The 24345-nt window shown below is 43.7% G+C and overlaps 1 protein-coding gene across 3 annotated transcripts in view; it reads right to left on the reverse strand.

Annotated features, from left to right (window-relative positions):
- Nucleotides 1–2136: 2136 nt before the first annotated feature.
- Nucleotides 2137–24345, reverse strand: part of LOC126281859 (uncharacterized) — a 43601-nt gene continuing 21392 nt past the window's right edge. For 2 of the 3 annotated variants that reach the window (XM_049981122.1, XM_049981120.1), the window contains exons 3-4: nucleotides 3491–3707; nucleotides 2137–3417 (exon numbers count right to left, since the gene is read on the reverse strand). In XM_049981122.1, the coding sequence (XP_049837079.1) occupies nucleotides 3241–3417; nucleotides 3491–3707 (394 nt within the window). In that variant the 3' untranslated portion in view covers nucleotides 2137–3240. The remainder of the gene's footprint in view (nucleotides 3418–3490; nucleotides 3708–24345) is intronic. The other variant, XM_049981121.1, reaches the window with a different exon arrangement.

Raw genomic sequence — 24345 nt, forward strand, 5'->3', positions numbered from 1 at the left:
GAGAATAACAAGAGTGGACAGCCAAGAACGGAGTGCTCAAATGAGAAAGGGTGCAAAACAGGGATGCAGTCTTTCGCCCCTACTTATTGTTCAATCTATATATCTAAGAAGCAATGATGGAAATAAAAGAAAGGTTCAGAAATGGAATTAAAATTCAAGTTGAAAGGATATCAATGTACGATTTGCTGATGACATTGCTGCCCTGAGAAAAGTTAAAGAAGAATTACACGACACGCTGAAGGGAATGAACAGTAACGAGTACAGAATATGGACTGAGAGTAAACCAAAGAAAGATGAAGGTAATGATAAGTACAGAAATATCGACTGCCAATTACAGCTGTGTATGTTCATATTATGGAGTTTTTATTGTATTCCTCAATTTGGCATTGCCTTTGATGCTGCCTTAAAAGCCAATGATATTGCAGTGTTCACTCTCTAAGCCGATCAGAAAGTGTGCTGCAGACCTTTTAATTAAAAGAAGCACAATGGAACTCTGCATGAAAACAAATTTAGGCCTACCAGCATTCTGACCAATGGAAATCAGTGAACCAACGGATGATGACTTGAACACCCGGAGGTGTATCAAGCTGTGCGAGGATAATGATGATCAATATATGGACTTCTGGACAAATAACTGTAAGGATTATTCAAGTTAAAATGAAATAATTGTACATGAAACGGGACTTTCTGGGGAGGTTTTTCGTTCTGTGTGTGTGTGTGTGTGTGTGTGTGTGTGTGGGCGCGCGCGCATTATTAAACCCCTGCACTATATATGAGTTATTATCTATACTTGTCTCATTGCAAAAATTTACAACAGAGTAACCGTTTGTCATAATAAGTTACATTCAATACCGTTATGTAGGTTAGTGTTACTAGGTTTTTCTAAGACCATTTACATTAGTAAACCTCAACTTGTGCTCCCTTTGTAGCTCTGAGAACGTTGAGGCGGTATTCCAGTTCCCACCACCTGTTTCGTAACATGCGTTCTGTCACAGTGGCCACAGCAGCTTGTATCCTATAGCCTTCAGTTTGTCAATGTCAGCAAATGGTGTGACGAAGACTCTGTCCTTGATATAGCCCCATAAAAAAGGGCAAGAAGCATAATGTCTGCAGAGTGAGGTGTGCAGGGTGTTGGATTGTTCCTTCCAATCCACTGATACGAACATTACTCACCTCTCCAGAAATTACGCTCCTTGACCTTTTTTTATGGGGCTATATCAAGGACAGAGTCTTTGTAATACCAGTTGCTGACATTGATGAACTGAAGGCTAGGATAAAAGCTGCTGCAGGTACTGTGACAGAATACATGTTACGAAACACCTGACGGGAACTGGAACACCTCCTCAACATTCTCTGGGCTACCAAGGGAGCATATGTTGAGGTTTACTAACGTAATTGGTCAAAAAAAAAAAAAAAAAAAATATTAACACTAACCTATTTAACAGCTTCAGATGTAAATTATTATATCAAATGGTAATTCTGTAATAAAGTGTTAGAATTGGGGCAAGTTTTTGTGCTCACTCTGTACTTCTGTTTTGTCTCTAAAACCAGTGGCAATAAATGCAGGGAAGTGTTGCACTTTACTGCATGGCAGTCAGAGCAACTCTTCAACCAAAATATCAACAGAAAGGTGAACGGAACACACTGACTGAATTATAAAAATTCCAAATTCAATATTATCAGGTTTCTTTTTAAGGGATCATCACGTGTTTTCGTTTTCATTTAAAGGATTTAAAGCAATGTGTACGGGAAAAATTTCATCAGAAAATCATCTTTCCAAATCCCATTCCTTTTTTACTAGAACACTGAACTACTGAATTGTGAGCAAAAATTATAAATGATGAAAGTGTGAAGCATGTATCAGATCCATGTTGGGAATAAATATTCCTTTGTATTGCTTCACAGTAACAGTCATCATAAAACATAAAAAGCTACTTTTTCCTTGTTTCTTACAATTAATTTGCTCCACCTGAAGTTTATGGAGAAATGCCTGCTTTAGGTAAATCAGTCTTTATCACATTCAGTGAACCTGAAATAGTGGGAATGATTATGGAAGTGACAGTAGTAAATAGTTAAGTTTATAATTTGGAACTTAGAATTACCAGTCATGGAGACAAAATGCACAAGACAGCATCATTACTATTTCTTCTTGTTTTATTGTCCAACTTGAAATGGGAACAGGCATTAAACTAAAAAATTCAGTAACAACAAAAATTTTGACCATTGTATGCAACAAATAAAGTGAACACAGCACAACATGTATTACAAGGTAGCAGACTCCACTTTTTTTTCTTATTCGTAGGTCATTAAGGTTTCATTCTATTACCACACTTGTTTTATAGTTGTTAATAATGATTACACTCATAAATCCAGAGTGGACAAAATTACAACTCGCTGCATCATGTAATGAATAGAAGCACCAGTGTTTGAAGAGTGGATGCACTGAAAATCGAATGTAGTCTTTTTAATAAAAAAAACTGCATTGTACGGTCTGTGCTGTAGCATTTCTTTCTGGTAAGTCTGGCATCTCTGGAACCAGACTCATACAAGCAACACAATTACCACTACTATGTTTATTACGTTTTGTTGTGTCACTGCCCAAATTCAACAACGAAAACTGTTCATGCAACACAATGTAGTCAGACAATCACAATCTAATACAGAAAGCATATTATTATTATTATTATTATTATTATTATTATTAATGATGTTATGCTTGTTCAGACAGTCTCCTTCAAACTTTAGCATTACTTTCTTATGCTGAAACTTTAGTCTTTAACGAGTTGTGGCACAATAGCAGAGTTTCATAATATTCAGTAGATTTTACTAATGTAGATATATATCATTATGACCATTATCTACAATGTATCCACAGAATGAACTGAAAATATGACCAATGGAATGAAATTAATTGAACTGTGTCAGTGAATATACATTCCTGCAACTACACACTACATTTCTGAGTACACCAACAGAAGGTATTACAAGAAGAGACAATTCAAACTGACATATGATCAACAGCAAAGTTCACTATGACACATACATACTCATCTGCATGAGAACATTTATTTACAAAATATCTCTCCAAAACATAACTTTATATAATGATAATTTAGTAGTACCGAATTACATAAAACTGAAAAAAATAAATGGAGAGGTACATGAGAAAACAGTAATTTATGTTACATACATACACTTTGAGGATTCATACGGTAAGATTATACATACATAACAAAACTGTTAACTGAATATAGAACATGCAGGAATTTCCACAGACTCCATCTTCACCTCAGCACCACTCTCAGGAGGTGGTGTTTCTTCAAGCGTGTCATTGAATGACAGATAATGACGAGGTAGTCTTAAAGGATTATAGCCTTGTAATTCTAACAGAAAATCTTCCTGTTCATGTGATGCCTGCTGAGAAAAACATGAATAAATACTTGTAACACACTGCAATGTTGCCAAATAGAAATTGGATATTGTTTCTTACCATTTGTTTTTTACCCGGATACTTTCGAACTCTACCTGATGGTGGGTAATTAATTCTTGCTACATTCCTGAAGACATCAGATCTCTCTGCCATTGGTGATGTCATAACAAGTTTTGACAACTGATCTATTGTTTTGTTGAAGAACTCCACCGTTTCTTTATTAAGCTGCTTCCCAGGCAGACCACAAAACATATAATATAAGGTTTCATACAGACTTCTGGGAAAACAAAAACAACCAATAGAGAATGTTAGTGATACAATGCACAAAGCAACTTTCACATTAACTATTAAGAACCCTTTTCCATTAGCATGAAAACTCTAAAGCCATCAAGTACTGAAGCTGTAACATGATGCTACTTAAAGACACAGGACCAATGAACAAATTAATAATATTTATTTCTGCCTTTGTATTGCCAAAGTCAAGAACATTATGGCTCTAGTATACTGCGTATTTAACTGAATGTAGGGCTACAAAAGAATACAGGTGCCAAAGATACTGACAGCTACAAACCTCTGTTTCCAAAGCTTGCATAATCAACTGAGCTGCCATAACAATGTAATAACAGAGAAAAAAGCTATAATTACCAGAACTCAGGAAACAGAACTTTGAGCTCTAAGGCCAATGGGGAGGAAAGACATGGAATAGTGAAGCCAGCAGAGAACAAACTACACAGACACTTGGGACCTGGTAGAAATCCTTTGATGACACACAATATACTGAATTTGATCGATTAAAGAAGATGATATAAAAATGCAGCAAAATTGGAAAGGTGGATCACAAGGAAGTGCAAAATGACATACCTATTTGGAACTGTTAAAGAGCTAATGAAAGTGATATGTTCCCACTCAAGTCTGAATTTATCATTGAGTAGGAATGGGAGTGCGAGGGCTAGGCTGAGTTAAGGGGGATCGAGCAATACAGGCTCCGACAGTGACAGCGAAAGGCGCGCCTTAGAATAGGCAACTCTCTCAACCCAAATACGCGCCCAACGTACAGGGTAAAAGATCACGATTGGGTGCGGAACATTGGAAACTAACGTCAGCCCTGATGATTATTATAAATACAGACATTTCTTGTCTTCCCAAAACTTAAGTCGGAAGAATATATATAAAAGGACATACCAAAATTATGGTCACTACATAATCAATACCCAGAATTACTTTAACTTTTAAATATTAACAGACAGATAAAGGACTACAACAAAATAATCATTGAAGCAACAAGTAGTGGGTGTTACTAACAACCATAATACTCACAAAGAACGAAACTCCTCTAGCTTGAAGGGCAAAACAAGATGGCACTACGGTTGGCCCGCTAGATGGCGCTGCCATAGGTCAAACGGATATCAACTGCGTTTTTTAAAATAGGAACCCCCATTTTATATTACATATTTGTGTAGTACGTAAAGAAATATGAATGTTTTAGTTGGACCGCTTTTTTAGCTTTGTGATAGATGGCGCTGTAATAGTCACAAATGTGTAAGTACATGGTATCACGTAACATTCCATCAGTACGAATGGTATTTGCTTCGTGATACATTACCCGTGTTAAAATGGACTGTTTACCAATTGCGCAAAAGATCTATATCGTGTTGACGTATGGCTACTCTGATCAAAATACCCAAAGGGCGTGTGCTATGTATACTGCTTGGTATCCTGTACGACATTATCCAAGTGTCTGGACCGTTCGCTGGATAGTTACATTATTTAAGGAAACAGGAAGTGTTCACCCACATGTGAAACGTCACCCATGACCTGCAACAAATGATGATGCCCAAGTAGGTGTTTTAGCTGCTGTCGCGGCTGATCCGCACATCAGTAGCAGACAAATTGCGCGAGTATCAGGAATCTCAAAAATGTCTATGTTGAGAATGCTACATCAACATCGATTGCACCTGTACCATATTTCTGTGCTCCAGGAATTGCATGGCGACGACTTTGAACGTCGTGTACAGTTCTGCCACTGGGCACAAGAGAAATGACGGGTTGATGACAGATTTTTTGCAGACGTTCTATTCAGCGATAAATCATCATTCACCAACAACGGTAATGTAAACTGACATAATATGCACTATTGGGCAACAAAAAATCCATGATGTCTGCGACAAGTTGAACATCAGTGACCTTGGCGAGTTAATGTATGGTGAGGCATTATGGGAGGAAGGATAATTGACCCCAATTTTTTCAATGGCAATCTAAATGGTGCAATGTCTGCTGATTTCCTACGTAATGTTCTACCGATGTTACTACAAGATGTTTCCTGCACGACAGAATGGCGATGTACTTCCAACATGATGGATGTCCGGTCCACAGCTCGCTTGCAGTTGAAGCGGTATTGAATAGCATATTTCATGACAGGCGATTGGTCGTCGAAGCACCATACCATGGCCCACACGTTCACCAGATCTGACTTCCCTAGATTTCTTTCTGTGGGGAAAGTTGAAGGATATTTGCTATTGTGATCCACTGACAACGCCCTGACAACATGCGTCAACGCTTTGTCAATGCATGTGTGAACATTATGGAAGACAAACTACTCGCTGTTGAGAGGAATGCCGTTACACATACTGCCAAATGCATTGAGGTTGACGGACATCATTTTGAGCATTTATCGCATTAACGTGGTATTTAGAGGTAATCATGCTGTAACAGCATGCATTCTCAGAAATGATAAGTCCACAAAGGTACATGTATCACATTGGAACAACACAAATAAAATGTCCAAATGTACCCACTTTCTGCATTTTAATTTAAAAAACCTACCTGTAACCAACTGTTCGTCTCAAATTGTGAGCCATATGTTTGTGACTATTACAGCATCATCAGTCACAAAGCAAAAAAAGCGGCCCAACTAAAACATTCATATTTCTTTACGTACTACACAAATATGTGATAAAAATGGGGTTCCTATTTTTAAAACAATAGCAGTTGATATCCGTCTGACCTAGGGCAGCGCCATCTGGCAGACCAACCATAGCGCCATCTGGTTTCCGCCTTCAAGCTAGACAAGTTTCGTTATTTGCAGTTTTTCCATTTGACGCATATTCATGATACATTTGACCCGGTCACGATTAATGGACCACCCAATAATCACAGAGCAATGATGTATTTGGTTATAACAGTAATATCAAGTGTACACTCATTGAACACTCAGTGTCACTCTGTCGAAAGGCTCCTCTCTTGTTGCTTGCCGTTAAACTGTCATTCAACGGTGCACGTTAACAACAACAGAAAAATTCGGGGGACACTACACGAAAGCCACAACAAGAATCCGCACATACGAACTCACAAATCAAGCTGACAATATACTATTGAACGGTGAACACACACACACACGACCACAGGCAGATTCCAACTGTGAGCATCGCTCTACCACGAGGCAATCTCGCCGGCAGCAAAATAAACAGCAAACCAACAGCACATACTAGCAACCAATGCGGCCGTCCTCACGGGCCACCTCACATCAACTGCCCATATGCTAGTACGTCCTCTCTCTCTCTCTCTCTCTCTCTCTCTCTCTCTCTCTCTCTCTCTCTGAAAGCCCCAGTGATTGCATGCTAGGCACAGTGACGCCCTCCAGACAGAAGCCCCTAGAACCGCTCGGCCACACCGGCCGGTGTCGATGTAGAAGGCCGAACAGTATTTACATAACAGCTGGTATATGACGTGTTGCTTCGCATGTAGCTTTCCCTTTCATAGTGTACGTTTTGCCACTTACAGGGCTATTATCGGTTGTGGTGGGAGGGTGTACAGGGTAAGACTTGCAGTGGGGAAGGCCATAGGCCTATGAGCCATAGGGTAAGGGATGGGTGCAGAAGGAGCATAGGGTCCGACAAGAATTGCGGAGATTGGGAAGGGTGACCGAAAGCTATTCTAGCTGTGGTGGGCAAAATTTCAGGTAGAATGGATCTCATTTCAGAGCATGATTTTAGTAAGTCATGGCCTTGTCGAAGTAGCTGATTAACACATTCCAGACCAGGATAACACCGAGTCATCAGTGGTGTGCTCCGAAGTTGTTTTATGGAGGGATTTGCAGTACCATGACTGGATATGATGGACCAGGAAATATGTTTTTTAAGTAGGCTGGTGGGGTAACTATGTGCAGTGAAGTCTGAAGTGAGAATCTGAGAGTCTGCATCCAAACAAATACATTTGCCTCAGATGCCAAGGCTCTATGGGAGGGAACATTTGATATGGAAAGGATGGCAACTGTCAAAATTTAAGTACTGCTGTTTGTTGATAGGTTTAACATGAACGTGTGTTGCTGGCTTTCAGTGAGGATGAGAACATCATCAAGGAAAGAGGTATGGGATTCGGAACAGGACCATGTGAAACTTAATTGGGAGAAAGTATTCAGAGATTCCAGGAATTTTAGCACGTCAGCCTCACCATGAGCCCATATGGTACATATGTTATCAATGTATCTAAACCAAACCAGGGTCTGAAGGCTTATGAATCTCAGGAAAGCCCCCTCCGAGTGATCTATGAAAAGGATGGCATAGGAAGGAGCCATCCTGGTTCCCACCTCTGTACCTCTGACCTGCTTGTATGTCTGCCACTCGAAGGTAAAGTACTTGTTGGGAAGTATAAAGTTGATTAACGCGAGTAGGAAGGTTGTTATAGGTGTGAAATCAAGTGGGTAGTGACTGAGGAAATGTTCAGCGGTAGACATACTATGTACTTGGGGGATGTTGGTATAGAGGGAGGTGGCATCAATAGTGACAAGCAAGGTGTGCGGTTGGAGTGGGACGGCCACAGATATCGGATGATCTAAGAAACAGCTGGTTGGTTGGTTTGGGTTGAAGGGACCAAACAGCAAGGTCATCAGTCCCTTGTTTCAAATGTGGTCCATTCCGGTAGTGTGATATCTCAGTTAAGTCAGAATGATAAAAGGGGAAAGACTAAAGAATGTAAAAGGGCAATCATGTTGTCAATGGTAAAACAAAATGAGGTAAGTCAGCAAGAGAGAGAACCCAACGCTATGATAGAGGCAGGAAATATCCCACCTCTGAAGCAGCAGAAGCAAAACCACCTGCGACTTAAAAGGTGCAACCGCTAGAATGTGGAAGTGCGTATGGGAAAAGGAGACTAACCAATCCTAAAAAATGATGAAAACAGAGTAAAAGGGAGAGAAAAAGAGGATCGTGGTCAGGGAGGGGAGTCGGTAACCTCCAAACACGGATTACAGTGGGAGATACCCCAACACTCACCGCCCTGCCCCAACACCAGAGAGAGATTAAAAACCTTAAAACTGAGAATGAAAACCACTTTGCCAGTGGAAACCAAGAACCAGGTCGACCATGCGGGAATCGTCAGCCAACATAAAAGGTAAAGTGCAGGGGAGCCTGCACTTAGCACGCAGAGCCAAAAGAAGGGGGCATTCAACCAAAATGTAGGCTACTGACTGGAAGGCTCCACAACTACAAAGTGGGGGTGGCTCATCACGCAAAAGAAAACCATGGGTGAGCCTGGTATGGCCAATGCGGAGACGACACAGTGTGGTCGAGTCCTTTCAAGAGAGGCGAAAGGAAGAACGCCAAGGGCCTGTTGTCACCTTAATCGCACGAAGTTTATTAGACAGGTAAGTAGCCTCCCAAGAGTTGGCCCATGAGTGTGTAAAGTGGGATTTGATGTGAAGCCGTAAATCCGCTGCAGGAGGGGTTACAGAAAACGGGGGGTAAGTGACTGCTCCCCCAGCCAAACGATCAGTGAGCTCATTACCCGAGATATCCACATGACCATGGGACCCCAAGGAAGTCAACGGAACAAGCAACACGGTGAATATCAGCGAGTGGTCACGGATGGCAGAGACCAAGGGATGGCGCGAAAAACACTGGTCAATAGCCAGAAGGCCACTCATTGATTCCGTAAATAACAAAACGCGGTTGTGTTGGGACTGTTACCAAAGGTAAGGGTCTGGGAAATTGCCATAAATTCCGCAATAAACACCCCACATGTAAGTGGCAGCAGATGATTTTCAGTTCCAACAGAGGATGTGAAGGCATATCCACATGATCAGCAGATTTAGAGCTGTCAGTGTAAAAAACATCATCCCGAAACTCCCATAAAATTAGGCAGAAAAAGGAACGGAAAAACCATCAGGGGGATGGAATCTTTTGGACCTCGGTGGAGATCCATCCGAATTCGAGGCCAAGGAACTAACCAAGGGTGGGTGGAGGGAAGGGAGTGAAGAAGACAGGACAAAGAAGGAAGCTGAAAATCACAGCAAAGAGACGCAAGGCGGAGCCCAACCGGTAAACCCGCCCGAGGACGGAATCAGTTGGGTGACGTCCATGGTCTTGGAACAGGATAGAATAGGAAGGATGAGTGGGAGTGGAACGGACAGTGAGTGCATAAGACACCAGAAGCTAGGGCCGCCAAACAGAAAGGGGGTGGGGATTCCAGCTTCAACCAGGAGACTATCAACAGGGCTAGTAGGGAAGGCACCGGTGGCCAAACGGATACCATGATGGTGGAATGGATCCAGCACGTGCCGTGTGGAAGGAGCAGCCGAACCATAAACTTGACAACCAAAGTCCAAGCGAGACAGAACTAGAGCACGATAAAGACGAAGGAGGAGGGAGCGGTCCGCACCCAAGAGGAGTGGGCAAGGAAGCGAAGGACATTGAGTCTATGGAGACATCCTACCTTCAGAAGTCTGATATGGGGCAGCCAAGTGAGCTTGTTGTTGAAAAGAAGATCCAGCAAACAAAACTGTGGGACCACAGGCAATTGTTTTGCATCGAGACAGAGCTTTGGATCAGGGCGGATCGTAGTATGGTGACAGAAGTGGACCATCCATGATTTTAAAGGAGAGAATTGAAACCCATGTAAGTGGGTTCATGCAGAGGCACGCCGTATAGCTCCCTGGAGCTGCCGCTCTGCACACACCATCGGAGAGGAACTAACTCAAATGCAGAAATCATCCACATACAGGGCAGGGGCGATAAAAGGTCCGAAAGAGGCGACGAGTCCATTGATACGAATGAGGAAAAGTAGGACACTCAAGACAGAACCCTGTGGCGTGCTCGTCTCCTGGGTTCGTGGAGAACTAAAAACAGTACCAACCTAAACATTGAATGACCGATGGAACAGGAACTGGCAGATAAAAATCGGGAGTGGGCCCCCTAAGATGCCACTGATGAAGTGTAAGTAAGATGTGATGGTACCAGGCCTTGCGTAGGTCAAAAAATACTGCAACAAAATGGCGGTGTGGGGAAAAAGCCTGCCGAACTGCGGATTCCAAGTGAAGTAAATGACCGATTGAAGACCGCCCCTCTCGGAAGCCACACTGGTAAGGGGACAATAGATCCCGAGATTGAAGGACCCAACTGAGCCGACAGGCTACCATATGTTCAAGTAACTTGCAAACAACATTTGTCAGATTAATTGGCTGATAGCTGTCAACATATAGCGGGTTCTTACCAAGTTTAAGGACAGGAACCACGAAGCTATCCTTCCACTGACAAGGGAAGTCACCCTGGAGCCAAATACGGTTAAACACCCATTGCCGTTGTGGAGCACTGAGATGTGAAGCAGTTGGTTATGAATGGAGTCTGGGCCAGGGGCTGTATCATGGGAAGAAGAGAGTGCGGAAAGAAATTCCCATTCAGTAAAAGGTTCGTTGTAAGATTCTGACTGACAAGGGATAAAACATAAGGTGGAAGCTTCGGCCTGCTATTTCCGGCGAAGGAAAGCAGACTGATAGGATGCTGATGATGGCATTGCAAAATGGGTCGCAAGATGTTCCACAAGAACTAACGGGTCCGTACAAAGGCCATCTGGGAGGTGAAGGCCTGGGAGGGTGGACTGCCGATGGCAACCTTGGAGAGGGCGAAGTGTAGCCCATACCCGTGACATAGGGACAGTAGAACCGAGGGAAGAAACAAATCATTCCCAACATATCCGTTTGCTCTGTTTGATTAAATAACGGGCTTTAGCGTGAAGGCGTTTAAAGGTAATAAGGCTGGCAAGGGATGGGTGCCTCTTAAGGTGTTGCAAAGCTTGACAGTGATCATGGATGGCAATGGCAATGGCAATGGCTGTACTCCACCACAGGACTTGCCAGTGACGAAATGGTCCAGATGAGCGCGGTACAGCTAGGTTAGCAGCACGAACAATCACGTCAGACATGTCACGTAGGATGTCATCAATACAACCCGACAAAGAGGGAGAAAACACGACCTGTGCAGTGAATAGAGGCCAATCGGCGCGTTGAAAGACCAACTAGGTAACCTGTCCATCGGGGAGTGGGAAGGAAGAGAGAGAATCAACGGGAAATGGTCACTACCACAAAGGTCGTCGTGTGGCGACCAGTGTAATGAAGGGAGGAGAGAGGGAGGAGAAAGAGAAAGATCAATGGCAGAAAAGGTACATGATCGGCACTGAAATGAGTAGGGGAGCCATCATTAAGAAGGCATAGGTTGTGGTCTGCAATAAACTGATCTAAGAGAAGACCTCATCTAGATGGAAATGCACTACCCCACAAGGGATGATGAGAATTAAAATCCCCAAGGAGGAGGAAGGGAGGAAGTTGCTGAAGAAGGGCAGTTAAGGCAGCAGGTGTAAGAGCCGTCTGGAGGGAGATAAAGATTGCAAACCGTGACCTCAGAGTCCAGGTGGACTCTAACAGCAACCACTTCCAATGCAGTTAGAAGAGGAAACCACATGCTAGCAATGTCTGTACAGACCAACGTACAAACGCCACCAGAAGCCCGCAAGGGTCAGACTCGATTTCGACAGAAAACACAGAACCCACGAAGGTTCGGTGAGTGAGCATCAGTAAAATGAGATTCCTGGAGAACCACACAAGATGCAGAGTAAGACGAAATAAGGGATTTCAGTTCCGGAAGGTTACGGTAGTATCCATTACAATTCCGTTGGATAACCACAGAACGATGATTTAAATGGGGGCTGAACAAGCTAAAGCCAGTCATACCGCCGGGTCACCACCCGTCACCGACAAGGAAGGAGCGACATCATGAACGATAGGTCAGCATCTGGTTGTGAAGCCGGGGATGGGACCTCTGGTGACACCAGAGGCTCTTCGTCCTGGAACTTATGTTTATTCTTCTTCTCAGGTTGAGATCGAGGAGGGCTGTGTGGCATAAAGAAGCCAGCTGCAGCAAGATCGGGAACAGAAAGAGATCGGGCGACCTGGGGGCCGACAGACCGCGGTTCTCACGGTCGTCGCGTGGCAGCAGACCTTTGGCCTGGAAAGTGCCAGGAAGGGGCATCCCGGGAGGGTCGCTCTTGACCGGCAGATGCCGAAAGAGTAGGACACTTCTCCGGCTGGGGAGGGGGAGCAGCACCTGGAGGAGAAGGTGTGGAAGCTGCAGGGGAGGGGGGAGGGGGGAGGGGAAGGAGAGGGGTCCGGGACTGGGGTAAGGAAGGGGTGAAGATGTAACTAAAGCATAACTATACGTCATGGACACGGGGTGAAGATGTGTATACTTCTTACGAGCCTCTGTGTAGGTTAAATGATCAAGGGACTTATACTCCTATATCTTCTTTTCCTTCTTATATACAGGGCAATCTGGTGAACGTGAAGAATGATTGCCATGACAATTAACACACACAGGAGGTGGAACACAGGGAGTGGACGTCCACAGTCACCACAGAGAGGGGCCTGCGAACAGCGGGAAGACGTGTCCAAAATGCAAGCACTTAAAACACCGCAGAGGAGGTGGGATGTACGGCTTCACATCACATTGATAAACCATAATCTTTACTTTCTCAGGGAGAGTATCCCCTTCAAAGGCCAGGATAAAGGCACCAGTGTCAATGTGATTGACCTTAGGACCCTTCTGAACACGCCGAACAAAGTGAACACCCCACCGTCCGAGATTGTCCCGAAGTTCCTCAACAGTTTGAAGGATGAGGTCTATGTGAAAAATCACTTCTTGAACCATATTTAGAGACTTGGGGGGGGGGGGGGTAATGGACACAGGAATAGTGCCAAGATGGGTACAGGCACGAAGGGCCGCAGACTGGGCAGCTGAAGCAGTTTTGATCAGCAACGAACCCGAGCGCATCTTTCTCAGGGAGTCCACTTCGCCAAACTTGCCTTCAACGTGTTCCACAAAGAATAAAGGTTTGGTGTTGATGAAAGTATCCCAATCAGTCCTGGTGCAAACCAGATAGCAGGGGAAAGGCTTTGCCCCTAGCTGATGGGCCTAACCCTCTTCCCAGGGGGTAGCCACGGAAGGGAAGGCCGAAGGGGCAGGAGAAGCAGCATCAGAAGAATCAGTTCCATGCAGAGACGGTCGCAGAAGAACAGCCAGAGTTCTGGACCCGTATGCGTTTCATTTGCATAGAGTCCGCCCTGATACCACTCACTCCGATCAGGGGCTCTCCTCATGGGCGCCACCCAGCCACAGCAAGGGCTGTATGGCACGGCGGCCATTGCCCCGAGTTCCGATGCTCCAGGATGACAAGAAACCACTTCAAGGCTTGCATGAGGAGGTGACAGCTCAGGTATCTGAAGTGTGATCCCTGTGTTCAGGGGGCGCAACCAAAAGGGTACATAGCGACCCCACCACACGGGCTGGCTACCGTGCTGGCTATGCACCCTAGCATCAGACGACGACGTGAAAGAAAAGGCGGAATGAACTAGGAGGGCACACGTCGGAGACACTAGGTAAGGTGCTCTTCCCCAAATGGCTCACACTACAGAAGAGAAATTTAGTAATGGAGCAAACTCCAAAGGGGGACCAGGGAGTGCCAAAAGGAGGTGAGTAACCAACAAAGCTAAACTTCAACACCAACAGAACCAGGAGGATAGCAGGGGCCAACATAAGCAAGGGCACCGAGGGAGAGGAGAGGGTGAGGGGGAAGGAGCAAGGAGAGGAAAGGAGGGGAAGGGGAAGGAAACGCAGCCCTGAAAGAAGGAAGGCTCGGGGCCCCGTGCTCACCACGCACATATCCACAAAAGAGTTGTGGACCCCCTGGAGGGGAAATGGTTGGTATCTTTGATGCAGGAGAGGAGTCTTTGCACTATAAGTTGTGGGTGTTGATCAACTAAGGCAAATACACGTTCGGTGAGTGCTTTGAAACCAGCAACTATGGGACAACCAGTATTAATGGGTTTGTGGATCTTAGCAAGAAGGTAAAAGATGGGGGTGCGTGGTTTGGGTGGGGTGAGAAGTTTTACGGATTGAAGTGTTGGTCCTTGTGAGGGGCCTGAGGTTTTGAGGAGGGACTGCAGGTCAGTTTTAACCACAGGGATGGGATCTTGATGGCAGACGCTGTATGTAGTGGCGTAGAACTTAACTCACATACCCTTTCGATCATGTATTGTAGTGGTAGATCCTTTGTCTGCTGGGATGCTGGGAGGATAATGATGGAGTCGTCAGATTTTAGGGAACATAGTGTCTGGAGTTCTGCAGAAGACAGGTTGTAGAGATCTGAGAAGGGTTGCGAAGCAATGCTGGATGCGAGCAATTCTTCGAAAGAATAATTTTGAGGTGGTAGTTATGGATGAAGTTGGGATTGTGGTCTGAACTGTTCAGGATTCAATGCCAGGTTCGCTGTTAGAAAGGTTTTGGGATTGGGCTGCAAAGTGATATTTCCAATGGATATCACGCGAGAAGGAAAGTAGGTCCTTCAGCAAAGCTATATGATCAAATGTAGGTTTAGGGCTGCAAGTTGTTTGTTTTTAGGGTGCAAAAACATCTGGGGTCATAAGAGACCTAGTCAAAACTATACAACAGGAAGGCAGAGAGGACAAACGATGACTATAGGTTAGTCCCAAGTGCCAAAAGAGAAGACAGCTAAAAACAGGGGTGTGGAGAAAGTGCTGAAGAGACACTTTACAGAAATGGAGGTCCAAAACTAAAAATTAAATGGCCTTAGCCATACTTCTTTGTCGGATAAAAAGTAAAATGCAGTTGACATCCTGCACATCGTTTGCTAAAATGACCAATAACTCAGATGGCAAACCCGAGCAGGAACGTGAACGGTTAAAAAATGGGCATTCCCTCAGGAACTGGCTGACAGTTAAAACTTGGGTGCAATGCGGACAAAGTGGTAGGCTAGCACCACTTATCAAGTGACGATGACTAAGAAGGCAGTGCCCAATATACAACCTAGTTAAAATGACCTCCTCCCAGCGAGAGGGCCAAGCCGCTGGGAGAGGCTTAATGAGCCAGAGCTTATTCCCATGAAGGGAGGACCATTGGCGATGCCAAAGAGATACCACCTCCTGGCAGACAGCAACACAGATATCATTGGAGGGAATATAGGAACTAGCAGGCGGAGGTACGAGGACTGCGCCTTGTTTCTTGGCAGACTTACATGACCAGGAACCCACATAAACAGCACAGTGGCCCCACCGAGAGTGAGCAAGTGACAGTTTTCTTGGATCCGTTACACTAAGGGATGGGCGTGTACAGCGTACATAAACTTTAAAGGGTGATGAGTGAGTCTGAGCAGAGGACACAATGGATAACACTGTGTCGCCAGATGTACCCCCATGCTCTAATACAGTGCGAAGAGCTCAGCTGTAAATACTGAGCAGTGTGCCGAAGTTGATAGCGAAAGACGCAGGCACCAATGACGAAGGCACACCTGACACCACAGTCTGCCCGTGAGCCACCTGTGTACACAAAGGTATTATTGCGAAGTTCTATGCAAAGGTTCTTAAACTGAAAGCAACAGAGCGTGGCTGGAATTGTGTCCTTAGGAAGTGAATGAAGGCATAGGATGGGTGGCCATGCATGGAAGACATACAGCATGCATACCTGCCTAGGAGAAAGTCACGGTGGTCGGACAACGATAGTTCAGCAGCTTCAACATACAGACTCTCAACCGGGTTAGTGTAAAAGGTGTCAGTGGCCAAACAGATACCACAATGGTGGATAGTGTTTAGACGGCATAAGAGGGATGGATGTGCAGACGCATAAACAAAGCACCCATAGTCAAGTTTTGAATGAAAAAGGCACCAGTACAAATGGAGGAGTGTGTTTCGATCGGCAGCCCAGGAAGCACCATTGAGGACACACAGAACATTGAAGAACAGCGTACAGAAGGCTTACAGGTAGACACATGGGAGCACCAAGAGAGTATCCTATTGAGCATGAGCCACAGGAATTTCGTAGTTTCGATGAATGGAAGGGCAACAGGCCCAAGATGTAGAGATGGTGGGAGAAACCATTTGCACAGCCAGAAAGTCATACAGACAGTTTTGTCAGTGGAAAAATGAAAGCCATTGTCAATGCTCCAAGAGGAAATACGATCAAGACATTGCTGAAGACACTGTTCAGTGTGACACATCTATGGAGAACTGCAATGGACGGCAAAATTGTCGTCAACAAAAAAAGGAGCCGAAGATGCCTGGTGGGAGACAGGCCAGTATAAGGTTAATGGTGATAGCAAAGAGGACGACGCTCAGGATGGAACGCTGAGGCACACCGTTTTCTGAAAAGGCAGAACCCCTACGCACCTTGAAAACTCGGTCTTTTAAAAATTCCTGAAGGAAACAGGGCAGATGGCCATGGAAGCCCCACATGTAAAGAGTACAGACGATAACAGTTCCCCAGCAGATGTCATAGGCCTTCTCCAAATCAAAAAACATGGTCACAGTCTGGGATTTCCGCAGGAAACCCCCCATGACATGGTTGGACAAAGTAACGAGATTATCAACTGCAGAACACCACGCTCAAAATCCACACTATGCATTCATTAGTAAACTGCCACCATACCAGGCGGGGCATGAAATCATATGATCCATCACCTTGCACACACAGCTGATGAGAGAGATGGGGCAGTAGCTAGAAGGAAGATTTTTCTCCTTACCGAGTTTAGGTATGCGTATTACAGTGGCTCACACCAAAGTCCAGGAAATGTACCTCTGCCCAGATACAGTTGTATGTACTAAGTAGAAAGAGCTTGCCTGCAAGAGAAAGGTGTTGCAACATCTGAATGTGGACAATGTCTGGCCCTGGGAGGGAGGATCAAGGTCTACTGAGAGCATGGTCTAGTTTCCTTGTAGCAAAGGCGGCATTGTAGCACTCACAAGTCTGAGAAGAGAAGGGTATCACTCGGGCCTCCTCTACTTGTTTATGGTGGGGAAAGGCAGGGTGATAGTGGGAAGAGCTCAAAACTTCCACAAAACAGCGGCCCAATTTGTTGGAGACAGCAATAGGGTCTACGGTAATATAGTCTGCTACTGTCAGGCTGGAAATTGGCGAATGGATCTTGGTCCCTGAGAGCCGTTGGAAATTGGCCCACACAACAGAGGAAGGGGTGGAACTGTTAAAAGAATTAGCGAATGAAACCCAGCTAGCTTGTTTGCTATCCCGGAGAACATGACGACACTTTGCATGCATCTGTTTCTAATGAATGCCACTTGCCATCGTAGAATGATGGTTAAAGCACAAAAAGCATGAGAGTGCGAATTGCGTTGCAGCATGCCTCAGTCCAACAAGTGACTTGGACACGGCGTGGTACAGACAAAGTGTGAGGAATGAAATGTTCTGCAGCAGTAAGGATAATGTTTGTGATATATTACACCTGGTCATCACAACCGGGGAAATCTCTTTCTTCGAAGGTCGCCAGGGAAAAATAAAGCCATCAGACAGCCTTAGTAAGCTGCCATTTGGGTGTGTATGCAGTGGAGTAAGAGTCAGCATGTGGGAAATAGTCGCTCGTGTAGGCATCAGAGAGAATGGGCCACTCAAGACGATGGGCAAGCTGGGCAGTGCAGAAGGATAGGTCCAAATGTGAATAGTTGTGAGAGGAGTCGGTAAGAAAAGTGGGTGCACCAGTGCTAAGACAGAAAAAGTTGAGTTGATTAAGAAGACCAGCCAAGAGTTTCTGGGAAAACCCCAAAGGGGGATGATGTGCATTAAAATCACCGAGTAGCAGAAATAGGGGGACGTAGCTGCCCATTAAGCTGAATTAAGGCTGCTCTAGTGACACTGAATGATGGAGCGACATAACTGTTAGAGAGGGACAAAGTCAGGTGGGGAAGGGAAAGTTGAACTGCAACAGCTTGAAGATGGGTAGTCAGGGACATGGATTTACTATGAATGTCATCCTGTGTGAGCAGCATGACACCCCCATGAGATGGAATGGGCCGGCCTTCAGGAGCACTCAGGAAGGATGGAGAAAAAGAGGAACCTCAAACGACGAAGTGGAGGAACGAGAGGAGGAAGGAAACAAAGAAAAAGAAAAAGAAAAAGAAAAGGGAGCGAGAAACATTGTTGAGATTGTTCTTATGTCAGCGACAGACAATGCAGAACATTCCCAGTAACATCCTGGACATGTTCCCCAAGGGAGAGGCAAAAATAATAGCAAGAGGATAGATATGCAGCACGCAAGGGAGAAGATGCTGCAAAGATTGGGGCCCTGTGGTAGCCAAGCATGAACCCACCAAAGAATGGCGAGCCCCCTGCGGGGGAGGGGGCTCATGATGAGGCTGACCTGCTAAAATTCCTGGAATCTCTTAATACCTTCTCCCCATTAAATTTCACATGGTCCTGTCCTCAATCCCAAGTCACTTTCCTTGATAGTTATCTCATCCTCATTGAAGGCCAGCAACACACTTCCATCCACATTAAAGCTACCAACAAACAACAGTACTTACATTTTGACAGTTGCCGTCCTTCCCGTGTCAAACATTTCCTCCCACACAGCCTGGGCATCCGAGGCAAACATATCTGTTCGGATGCAGACTCTTTAGAGCAATACACCACCATTCTCACTTCAGCCTTCACTGCATGAAAGTATCCCACCAGCCTAGTTGAAAAGCAGGTTTCCAGGGCCAACACATCCAATCCTGGTACTGCTAAACCCTCCAAATAACAACTTCGGAGTGCACAATTGGCGACTCCGTATTATCCTGGTCTGGAATGTGTTAATCAGCTACTTCGACAAGGCCAAGACTTCCTAAAATCGTGCCCCGAAATGAGATCTATTCTATCTGAAATTTTCCCCACCACTCCTGGAACAGCTTGCCTCACCTTTCCAATCTCTGCAATATTCTTGACAGACCCTATGCTCCTTCTGCACCAATTTCACTACCCTATGGCTCCTACTCCCATGACTGTCCTCACTGAAAGACTTACCCTATGCACCCTCATACCACCAACTTTAACAGTCCTGTAATTGGCAAACCTTATACTGCCAAACAAAGGGCCATCTGCGAAACAACACATCATTTGCTACCTGGTGTGTAAACACTGTTCAGCCTTCTACATTGACATGACTACCACCAAATCATCAGTTAGGATGAATGGGCATAGGCAAAGAGTGTATAAATCCGACTCTTAATATCCTGTTGCTGAGCATGCTCTACAACATAACATCTGTGAACTCTGCAGCTGTTTCACCACACATATCACCCCCAGGCACCAGTTTCTCAGAACACAGATGGGAACTAGCACTACAACATGTCCTTGATTCTCATCACCCCCTTGGCTTTAATTTACATCAATTCCTTCCATCTCAACATTTCTTCACCGTAACTACTCTTTCCTTCACTCCATTTTAGTTTTCTACATCTTTCACTGTCTTTCCCATCTATTTTTCCGCCACCACCCCTCCCACCTCTATTACAGCTTTTCACCCACCTCTGTTACAGCTTTTCACTCTTACGAACTCATGCTTGATGTTAAAGCAGTAATTTTTGTCTGCATGTCACCCTGTCTTCCCCCTTTAACTGCTCAGATTTTTCAAGTCTCTTCCAATAGAGTCCCCAACACTCAGTCTTTCCTTCTCATTGCTACATTAAGTCTCCTGTGACCTGAGGTCCTGGGTGACTATCAGTATCTACGCCTTTTCCTAGTCCTCCTCAGTCCCTTCCTTCACCTTCAAATCTTCTGCCTGTGGAAGGAGCCACAGGCTATGAAAACTTGGCCATTACGACAGTCTTATGTGTGTGTTCCACCACCATTTGGTGAGCAGATTTTTTATCTATCCAATTAAATAAATAAGGCTGAAAGGTGGAAGAAATATACAAAAAAGCTATTAACAGGAAATGAAGACCATATTTTAGGAAAGGGAAAGGAATTAGATGAAGATACAATACTGGGGGGGGGGGGGGGGGGGGAGACATCCACTACACCAAATATACACGATACATGAGAGACGAAATACCTCCAGACAGCATGAATGTATATAATTAATAATTCAAGTTTCCCAGAAGGCTTGGTGCTGTTAAGTGTGAATGCTACCGCCCATTTTAAGTCATGGTTGCAAAATACTGACAACTTATTTATAAAAGGATGGAGACGCTGGTAGACATCTACATCTGGGAAGGTGGAGAAATGGATGGACACACCCAATACATGGGCCATTTCTCAACCTATATCTTATCCACGAAGCTTTTTGCACTGCCTCACAGGTTTCTGAAAACAGTTAGAATTTTTGGATTTTGTTATGTAGTTTTCTTTTATTTATAATTAGACTCTGTAATTTGCAAAGTTAATGGTATCCAGTAAATATACACAAATGCTTGGTGCATCAATGTTCTAAGCAACAATGAGTTTTCATGTAAAAATAATGTTCATGGTAAAAACAAGCTGTGCATAGAAATATGTAATGAATGATTGCTGAATATGTGCACGTAATTTGTGAAGCACGGAATACCAATGGAATTTTTTTAGAAGAAATACATTTCGCCACATGAAAAACATCAAATATGTTCATCAGTGGTAATTATGGCAGAATATGAAGTTAATTTTACATGAAAATGTTAAAATATATGAAAGTCTCTTATAAAACTTTGTAACTACAATGAATATTTCTGTACCTCAATTTTCAACAAAGTTAAATACTATAAATACAGGTAACAGCAACCAGTTGATTTATTGTAGTAAGTGTTTATTCCAAAACCAGTTTCCACACCTTTTCGGTCTTGTCTTGCAGACTTCCTAGCAGGCATACAAAGTAACCGTCTTGGAAATAACACTCTTAGATCTCAAAATCCCTTAGAGATTAGCTGCTTTATTACAAATGTTTTGTTAATGACACTCTTCTCCTGTTTAATGGAACAACGGAAGAAATAGAATGCCTAGCAGGAAAACTTACTTGATTACAACAAAAAATTAAATTCACTGCAAAACATGGAACTCGTTATTGATGGTAGGGATGTAAGAAGATTTTTTTTTTTTAAAAAAAGGGCTATAAAAGAAGCAGCAAAATGGGAATCTAGAGATCTAAAAAGGGAAATCAAAAAGAAAGCACAAAATGACAAATCAGGAATCGTTAGACAACTACTGCAAGATTCTATAAACTAAAAAGAGGAAAGATGAATGCCATATGAAACATACAAAAGCTCTATATACTGGAAATGAAGAGAATACTGTAAGAAAGCATGTTCATACATGAATCGTTTACGAACAATAGACAGAATCTGGTTTCACTAATATTCCGGACCATGTTAATGTAAAGTTCATGTTCATATAAATATCTGCAATTCTCTGCATATATTGTAACTTTGATTTGTTTTATTTTTGGACATTCAAGCTAAAATCGGTTCTGATCGAAGTTTTGTCCATACACTGACTGTATCATATTCTAAAAAAAACAGTATGTTATATCTTTGTGTCAAGGTCTTTGTAACGAGCACCAGTTGTACACCACATGTTGAATGCTGGCTAAGCTTTGTGGCAAGTCATATAACCAGCGAAAAGTGGGTTACTGAAACCAACTGGCAAGCACATTGGAAGCTGCCAAGTGGATAAGTACAGAACTCATTTATGGATAAAAAGCACCATCTAAACACAACTCATTGTGAAATATGAAAACATTTTTTTTATGTTCTTGCCACTGAGCCGGTAACATGCTATGGAATCATCATTTAACTTCCTGCACACTGACTGACCATTTCGATGAATATTAGAAAGCTTACATGAAGGCTTACAATAGGACACCAAAAGCTGCAAAATTTGTGGGTAACATGACTGCTATGTTACTGAACAATATCAGGAGCACATGGGAGATAACTGACAAAGAAACAGGAAAATCTTCAGACAGTAATAGCAGATGTCTAAAGATTTAAAAAAAAATAAACAAACAAATAAAAAATAAAAAATAATAGTTTCCACAGTAGATAGTAGTACTTTGAACAAATATTTTACCAAGCTATGCGGACACTACACAAAATAACAATCATGATCCTCTGCAAGCCCTACATATGCTTAAAAATAAGGAAGACCCCATCACTAATTCATGTTATTTGTATCCTACAACAGAGCAGGAGACAGAAAGTGATAAAGAAATTTGATATATAAAGCTTCCCAATCAAATGGGCTATCAAAATTTTAAAGTTAGTAACAAATGAAATGGCCATACCACTTCACTACCCACTTAATTCATGTTCATAGAACAATATTTTTTCATATAAAAAAACAACAGAGAGTCTCACAACTACACAAAATGAAGATCCAATGTGTTGAGGAGGAGGGAGAAAGGACATAACAGACAAAGTTAGATGTAACAGACACAGGGTGAAGACTGTCATATTTCTCACAAGCCTCAGTGTAGGCTGAACAACCAAGGGACTTACACTCCAATATCGTCTTTTCCTTCTGATAAACCGGGCAATCCGAAGAGTGACGACTGTGGCAAAGCTCCCCTCAAGGAGTAGGTGTCCACATTCACTGCATAGAATGTCTACGGTACAGTGGTAAGCCACGTGCCCACAATACGAACACTGAAAACAAACACCTAATGGGTGGCAGGATGTACAGCTCCATGAGACATAGATAACTGACAACTCTGATCTCTGGGACACTTCCACTGAAATGCCGAAGAGCATCAGGATTGATGCAATTGTCATTACAACCTTTGTGAATACTCCAAACAAACTGAACATCTTGCCATTCCAGATTGACTCCAAGTTTCTCATCATTTGAAGGATGATATTCCTGTGAAACATAACACCCTGAGCCAATTTTCAAAGACTGGTGAGAAGTAATGGACACAACACTGTCACCAAGATGGCCACAGACATGAATGGATGCGGATTGGGCTCCTGAAGAATCTTACTCAGAGACCACTTAACCCAATTTGCCTTCAATAGTTTTTACAAAAAATAATGGCTTGATTGTGGTGAAAGTGTACTTGTCAGTCCTGGTGCAGACTAGGTAGTGGGGAAAGGCTTCCACTCCAAGCTGGCAAGCCTGGCTCTCCTCCCAAGGCGCAGCCAGGGAAGGAAATGCTGCAGGATCATAAGACGCAGATTTGAAGATCCATTCCCCAAAGGAAGAGATGACTGTAAGAGAATTGTCAGCCTTTACAAGCTTAATACTTTTCATATACAAAGCATCTGCCATGATACCATCCAGTTTGATCAGGGGCTCTCCCTGTGGGTGTCAGCTAATCAGAGCAAGATCCATCAGACAGCTGACACTGCTGGGGGTTCTGGTGCTCCAAGATGACTATCAGCAACTCCTAGGTACACACGGGATAGTAGAGAGAGAGAGAGAGAGAGAGAGAGAGAGAGAGAGAGAGAGAGAGAGAGAGAATTACTCTTTCCGGTACTGTTGTACATTTAGTTTTTTGGATTCCCTTGCACAGCACTTATTTGCTGTAGTTTTGCCTTGAAAAAGGCAGGGCATGCACCTGTTGACTGCATTCTTGCAAGTTATTTGAACATGGTGTAAGCCAGGAGAAACATGTGTCTCACATAAAACAACACTTTACAAAAACTGGATGTAAATGTAGTTCGAAATGAAGTTCTTGGGGCTCACCATTTATAACTGTTAACTGGAAAAAGTCCATATTACTACCAAAATGGTTCAAATGGCTCTGAGCACTATGGGACTTAACATCTGTGGTCATCAGTACCATAGAACTTAGAACTACTTAAACCTAACTAACCAAAGGACATCACACACATCCAGGCCCAA

The sequence above is a fragment of the Schistocerca gregaria genome, chromosome 7 (genome assembly GCF_023897955.1).
Source record: "Schistocerca gregaria isolate iqSchGreg1 chromosome 7, iqSchGreg1.2, whole genome shotgun sequence".
Taxonomy (NCBI): domain Eukaryota; kingdom Metazoa; phylum Arthropoda; class Insecta; order Orthoptera; family Acrididae; genus Schistocerca; species Schistocerca gregaria.